The sequence below is a fragment of the Sinocyclocheilus anshuiensis genome, unplaced genomic scaffold (assembly GCF_001515605.1).
Source record: "Sinocyclocheilus anshuiensis isolate Anshui unplaced genomic scaffold, SAMN03320099.WGS_v1.1 scaffold1738, whole genome shotgun sequence".
Lineage (NCBI taxonomy): Eukaryota > Metazoa > Chordata > Actinopteri > Cypriniformes > Cyprinidae > Sinocyclocheilus > Sinocyclocheilus anshuiensis.
This window is the reverse complement of record NW_015544118.1, coordinates 260,390-268,321: the sequence shown is the minus strand read 5'-3', so window position 1 is coordinate 268,321 and position 7,932 is coordinate 260,390. Positions and strand designations below refer to the sequence as shown.

Here is a 7,932-nt window from a genome sequence, read left to right as displayed (position 1 = left end):
CGTCCAGAACTCAAGGACGAAGGCTTCGCCATTTGGAGCAAAAGGAGCTGACCCAACAGAGAACTCTGGGAGGACCCTGTTCTGCTAAAGAGGATATTTGTAGTTTCAGGGAAGCTGTTGTTCATTTTAATACGCTGAAACAATGCTGCCAAAGCCCACTGGCTTTTTACAGTAGCTCTGCTTCTGGAGAAATGCCAAAACACGTTCAAAATGATTAAGCAGGGACTTCACAGCGGCGTTACATACGAATCGCTCATTAATACATCGGCATTGACAGATAGGAAGAGTGTAGAATCAAACTATTTCTTCATCCTCACATTTGTTTTGATCTGGTCAAAGAGTTCCTAGCGGAAGCTGCTCCTAGTTAGTTACCTATGAAACTTACATTAACAAAAGTGTCAAAGGAATTTCACAGCATTTCTGCAAAGAAACTGCACCCGAAAATGAACATTCTGTCATCATTTGCTCACTCTGATGTTGTATAAATTCTGTGTCTTTCTTTCTTTAGTGGAACATAAAGTGAGATCGCACTGACCAGGGGCTGTAAAGCTCCTCGTTTCTGCTAAACTACAACTGAAATACAAGCCAATTTATAAAAGACGTGAAAACTCATATTTCAAAATATTGACTATGCAAAGCATCCATTTCAAAGCGAAACAAGAGCCTTCATCTGTTATTTTCCATCCATTCAATTGTTGTGAGTGTAGAAGACAGTACAGTCCACAATCACACTACATATCAGCCCAGTGTTATTACATACCTCTTCTCTTCTGCAGATATGTGCGTATGAGCAATGCCACTGACCATGGTCACAGGAGGTCACAGGTTATCACGTTCAATAAAAATTGCTTTAGCAAAAGCTGTAGCTTTATGTCTCTGATCTCGCTCTTTGACATTTCCAATTTTCTGAGATAGAATCACTGTCCTTCTTGCTGTAAATATGGCCAGCCTGACTGCTCACAGTATCAAGGGGCTTCAGTAATGGCCCACTGCCTGGACTTCCTGTGGTTCTGCCTTGTCAACAAAAAGCTGCCAGGGACTCATCTAACTCAAGCAGGAGAGCAACTGTACGATTAAAAAGAGAGATGGAGAGTCAGGCAGACTATAAAACCTCGTAGTTAAAGATATATTCTGACAAAACAAGGACGCAGTCAAATACTAAAAATTGAGGGGGAACAAATTTACATCCCAATTATATTGAATCTTAAACTGTAGCTATAATGTGCTAAAATCGCCAGGATTCAGTCAGATTTACTCAAAAGGAAGTATTTGTGTGTCTGTCACTGTGAATAGATCTTATTTTAAACTATAGGTGGGAAGTTCACTTTGATGCCTCATAAAAGCCTGTATTGCTTCTCTGTTGTTTAGCATGCTACGCTAGCACCAGAAAGAACAGAGTTAGTACTTATCTTTACTTGCAGCTACACTTCCGGTACACTCCTCCTGAGCTGCACAGTAAAATCAACCAAAACATATCCTACCATTATGTAGAATACATTATACTGTACATTAAATGATATGCTTTCACTTTTGCGTTCATAGCAACAGGGAAAACACATGTTTCACATAAGGTCATACACACATATTACCCAATATCACTGTGTTGCACATTAGCGGTAAGGGTTACTTGATAAAATGCAGGGTTCAGTTCTACATTTACTGAAACAAATTGTAATTGTCAAAAGACAAAGACACCACAACAGGAGCAACAAAGGGTGCAAAGGACATGATGGATGCTAACAACAGGAAGACCATAAAGCAAATGAGTCAACACGGCAACAGTACACAAGCAGAAAAGCACAGCACCTTGTTCACAATGCAGATTAACCACTAAAATGGAATATTACCTTTTACTGGTGCGAAAGCAAAGACAATCGCCATAGAACTTCCAAACAATTTGCTAAGCCTCTTAGTCAAACACTTGTAAATTCTATCCATTTGCGAATTTCATTTATTCACCTCAATAATTATTTAATCTAACCTTGTTTCACGGGACATACTTCCTGTCATTACTTACTGTGCAAAGCTGAAAGCATTTTTTAAAGCTGTTGAAATGCATCCCTTGGGCTTGCTCATTACTTACAATGGGAATATAACTGCCATGTGGATTTACCTACAATCCACTGAATCAACAAAACAGAACAAAATGATGGCTGTCCTGTAAGTTAGACTCCCTATCGATCTCACACTTGTTCTAACACTTCCGGCAATGTGATGGAGACGATACTCAAGATGACCTTTGCTAAATAATTATACCTGTGAACACTGAATATATTTCTACTATGAAGATTGCTGTTCTACAGCCTGAATAGAAATGTAATTTGTATTGTATGTGTACTTTGACTCCCCCGAGTAGCTGCTTTGTGGCAAAAGGATTTACGCTTATTTTCTCAAGCTCCTCTATGTCTGGACATGGGCCTTATCTTATTTCATAGGGACAAACTATGACACTGCATAAATTATAGGATGCAATTGCTAGCAGCCAAGAGTAGCCATGTGGCGGGATTACGTACAAGGATCAGCAATGTGTACCTTTAATTACGTCCTGAATTGGTGATTTGTCTGACAAAGTGCATGATTAAGGGAAATCTCTCCAACCCCTCAATAATCCAGTCACTGCTACCTTAAATCCAAGATGAGGCAAATATTTATCTTGGAACCAGACCAATATATTAGCTCTCACATTTCATCAATGTCTTTTTTTCGGTCACTTTCCTTTAAACAAGCAGGCCGCCGCAATTCATTTGACTCAACAGCCATTTGCCTGGCGTGTTGCATGTTGATAATAATGCAAAAACACACAGAGGATAGGAAAGGAGCAATGCACAGAGACTTGACCCAGTATTTGAAGCTACACTAATTTTTTTGTAGCCAATCAGTGGTGTATTTTAAAAGCAGTGCTCAATGTTTTGCTTTAAGCCAGCAGAGAGTAAAAATCCCCAAACTGGTGCTGCTGTTTGATATATAACAAGGTTTATGGCTTGAGTATGTTTTATCTTACTATACCTGAGGTAAAAGGAGGAAACAAAACTTTGATTACAAGCCTGAGAACATATGACTCAAGTTGCCATGCACTGACCCATGTTTCCTACCCATTAGAGGGGAACAGCTAGCAGCGGAAAAGGGGGGGGAGACATCACAATTTTTTCGCCTCACATCGACTGGACATTTACCTCTTGTTCCCCGCAGTGGTAATGGATTTTAGGAGGGCGACGGATCATACCTCACATTCTCGGGAGCCGGAGATGGTGTAGGTACAGGGTCCTGTCCCATTGACCAATACGTCCATGGTTTCAGAGTTTGTGGGTTTGTAGTCCACATAATATTCCTGAAGCGGAGAGCTGAGGGTGCGCTCTGTCTCCCGTGCCTTTTTCCGGCGTTTTCTCACCATGGAATGCTGCTGCAGTTGCTTCATGCTGCTGGGATAACGCTTCCAGGAAACGTAGATCACTAGCAAAATCATGGCCACGGATAGGAAGAGGGCGACGCTGCCGCCAATTATCTTGTGGAACGAAACATGTTCGAAGTCCTGCTCAGGGACAGGTGGGGATGCAGCCGTTGGGGAAGGCACAACAGGGTTGTTGCGTGTTATTTTCTCATTCACCCTGAACATGGTGGGCAGGGGAAAACGTTTAGGCTTGGATGGGGAGCTTACAGTTGAGGAGATTGGCTGGTTAGAGGTCGGGGTCGTCTTACAGATTCCATGTGTGTCAACAGCCTCAATGACTTTCTCACCCTGAACCTCCTTTGGTCCAGCACAAATCATCGTGGTCTCCTTGTTCCCCTTGAAGTTCCTCAGCCAAGCTACAAGGGGACATAAGCTGGGGCGGCATTCCCAAATGTTACCTGCAAGACTGATGGTAGTAAGAGAGATCCAAGCTGATATGGCCTCTTGAGACACGTTGCTTAGCTTATTGGAGTCCAGATTAAGAGTCTGCAAGTTAGGGAGACACTGGAAGATGCTTGAATTCAACACCTGCAGGTCATTTCCAGAAAGATCCAGCTTTTGCAAAGAGGTCCAGGTCCATGTAATTCCCTGGGTTATTGACTTTATCCGATTCCACTGCAGATACAAAGCGCGAAGGTTGTTCAGCCTTGGGAAATGAGAAAAATTGATCTTTGAGAATTGGTTGTGCTCCAAGTGTAACTCAGTCAGTTTGAGAAGTCCTGCAAATGCGTTACGGGTAAGACTTCGCAGTCGATTGTAACCCAAATCAAGGAACTCTAGGTTTCGACAATCCTGAAACACTCGCATGGGAACCGTCTTGAGGGAATTCGATCTGATGTGGAGACTCAACAGTTTGCGCAAGCCCTGGAACTGATTCGGCTGCAGGACTTGAAGTTTGTTGTAAGAGAGGTCCAGATTGCGTAGGTTGGGGATCGAATGGAATGTGCTGTTTTCCAAATGTGTGATCTTGTTGGAGCTGAGGATCAACTCCTTTAGTCTTCTAACACCCTGAAAGGCTTGTTTGTCTACTGCATTGATGTAGTTGTGGTCTAGGTACAGCCAGACCAACTGACTGAGGCTGGCAAACTGACCAGCCCTGAGGTTCACCAAGCTGTTGTACCGCAGAGAGAGGCCCTGGCATCCCACGGAAACATTCTTTGGCACATCACGGAAGGCATTTGACTCACAATACACTATTTTGCCATCGCAGCGGCAGCTTCGGGGACACGGTTTCTCTCGGACTCTGCCTTGGGAAGCCAAGAGCCAGGCCTGCACGAGCAGGGGGATCATCAGCCAACGGGATCTCACCAGGGATCCTGCATTAAACACAAAGAGAAAGAAGGGATAAGCCATGATTCGGTCAATGCTGAATCCTAGTCCTTTGCATTTAGTCAAAAACTGATGATAACTTACTTAGAAGGATTAGTACATACTTAATTAGTCCCGCTGCACAGTTTGCACAAAGTAGGTTATCAAATTACATAGCCAGTGTTTACTGAATAAAATCTTGTATGTAGGAGGAAAGTATGAATCTATTTTTGTTGCTTCAAGTCAGAATTGTATTTACCTTCTCGTCATTTTCCATTAATGTGATTACTATGCAAATTGTTGCTCTAGAACAGTATTCGGGATTCTTAAAATATGCCGATGTCAATTGATTTTCCTAGTTCATGTACTTTAATTAAAAATGAAAGCAAATATATACCTTTATCTAGACACAACCAAAATAAGTCAATAGGCAAGAATAACTATTCAAATAAGGGAGCAAAAACATTCCCCTTAAGGTTTCTTTAACAACCATAATTGCACATTGGCTCCAATAAACAGGTAGAGAAACCAGACTGTTGACTTAAAAGAATCCTGTTCTCTATGCTCATGGTTCACTGTATGAAATCAAAACATACTATAAAAAAAGAACATGGAAAATCTTTGTATAAATAACACTACAGTGTCAAGCAAGATAAGCTACAGATGAAAAATAGAGACACAAGTATCACATCAATACAGAAGAGAGAGAGAGAGAGAGAGAGAGAGAGAGAGAGACATTCTCTTGACCCATTTCACATTGTAAGGCAATGAAGGTTATTTGCTCATATGAAAAATAAGAAGACATTAGAACAATTACCTTAACTAGATTTGTACATTTTCAAAGCAACTGAGGTGCTTGTCACTGAAAAAGCAGTGCTGGTTTAATTACTTACAAATTGTAATCCGTTACTGATTTCAAATTACATGACACAAATTAGTAACGTAATCCATTACATTACACATTTCAGGTAATATAATCAGATTACTTTTTGATTAATTTTAGATTACTTCTGACCTAACTTGTTTATCATATTGATATACATAGGATAATTGTGTACCATATTGATATAATTAATAATAATTTATATAAGATTGATATACAAAGAGAAAGAAATATATATTATATTTGTTGTTATTAAGTCCATTAAACATTATATTACATCAACGTTTCCCAAACTGGAGTTTGTGAGTTTAATGAAAAGCTTATAATTAATTAAATCATAAAAATGTCAAATGAAAGTAAACCTTTTTAAAATGATAACAATCAACATAAATGCTTAATAAAAATATTAAATATTACACCTGTTTACCTGCAAGACCATGTGAAAAATATGTAATTATGTAATCAATAAAACAGTAACTGTAGTCTGATCACGAGTATTTTAAAATGTAATATAATCTAATTACAAGTACTTACATTTTGGAATCTGATTACGTAATACAGATTACATGTAATCGGTTATGACCCATCACTATGAAAAACTCACCACCGAAATACTGTAGGTTGTTGCCAGGGCTTTTCTATATGGTCGCTAAGGTGATCTGAGTGTTTTTAGCATGTTGCTATGTGGTTGCTAGGATGTTCTGGGTAGTTTTGACATGTTAAAAATCCCACTGACCACCCTGAACACCCTTTTAAGGCTAATGTAAAGCATTCTAGCTCTTAAAATTGTCCACACATCACTTGGGAAGGCCAGAACAGTCTAATTAGAAAAAGAGAGACGGGTAAATCAATTTAGTCTCTGCAATATTACCAGCTACACAAAACACCTTGGGCAAGATCACATGAAGTTATGCAAAGGTACGCAAGGACACAAGGAGCAACTGTACAACCCAATAGGGTTCGCATGCAAATTCTCAAAGTTTTAATTAACTCTCACTGCATAACGGCTGGAGTCACCCTCATGAGTCACGCTTTAAGTACAAAAAGACTCAACTTGAAAACATGCATTTAATTTGTCTTTCTCCGCATACATGCATAACAACATAAGTGCATCTTGGCCTCCCCCACCTACATCCAATTCATCACGATAAAGGAACGGCAGCCAAGACGCAGTCAAATAGTGCGTGTAAACCAGCCCTTGATCTCAAAACTCATTCATCATGCCACCAGCATTAAAACACGTCCGCATCTAGGTCTCAGAACCTCAGTTTCTGCAAAGCCTTTCTTGTGGTAAAAGCAATCTCACCGACTGGATGCTAGATACCCATGGGAAAGAAAAAATCTAAATGAGATCCCTTTAATATCGCAATTGTTTTTTCCTACACAGCAAAAGGATGGAATGGTGAGCAAAGAGAGACTTTTAGTGTCTCTGGCTGAGAAAAAAAGAACTCAGTAATCTCACATTTGTCTATTTTATGTCTCAACATCTTAGATATAAAAGACGCCTGTGATCAAAAGTCAAACACAAGCATTCCCATCAAATTATCCCATGGACAAATGATCTGAGCGGCTATTCACATTTATTTTAAAGCTTGATATTCTTACTGTATGGCAACTGCTAACTCATTTATGTCTATTTTCATTTCTCCTAAACAATTAAGAGAGAGCATTGATATTTTTTATAAAATTAGTGCTTGTTATAAATTTTGACACAGATGACTTTGATTTGACTTCTGATGGTAGACTTGTTGAGATCTCTAGAGACATATCTGAGATCATCATGAGACTTCATTTAAAGTCTTCATTTGCTTTCCAATTCATGTCATCACTTGATTTTCCTTTCTCATATAGCATTTTCTTTCCAGTATTACAAATAAACACATACAATCTTAAAAATAAAGGTTCCTCTTCAGGAACTCGAGCTGCGTCGAAATCGCTTTGGGAACGCCCCTGCGTGACCGCGTTCTGAAGCACGTGTCAAATCAGTCCAATGGAGTAGCGAGACGTCACGAGCGGGGTGACGTAAGGTTTCGAGCTCTGACACACTTCCTTCCAGACCTAAGGGGGCATCATGTGCTTGTCCGCACAGACAACACATCGGTTGTCTCCTACATCAATCGGCAGGGGGGTCTGCGTTCGCGCCCCTTGTACAAGCTGGCGCGCCAGATCCTTTTTGGGCTCAGGGGAAGCTCCTCTCTCTAAGAGCAGTTTATATCCAGGCGGAAGTGGATCTATTTGCGTCGCAGGAAACGACACACTGTCCGCTCTGGTTCTCCCTCACGCATCCAGCTCC

The 7,932-nt window shown here is 40.4% G+C and overlaps 1 protein-coding gene across 1 annotated transcript in view; it reads right to left on the bottom strand.

The window, feature by feature from the left end:
* Positions 1–3,166: 3,166 nt before the first annotated feature.
* The window catches only part of LOC107694817 (leucine-rich repeat transmembrane neuronal protein 4-like), a 9,706-nt gene continuing 4,940 nt past the window's right edge, over positions 3,167–7,932 (bottom strand). Inside the window, exon 2 of the mRNA XM_016494500.1 lies at positions 3,167–4,764. Coding sequence (XP_016349986.1) covers positions 3,218–4,764 — 1,547 coding nt within the window. The 3' untranslated portion in view covers positions 3,167–3,217. The remainder of the gene's footprint in view (positions 4,765–7,932) is intronic.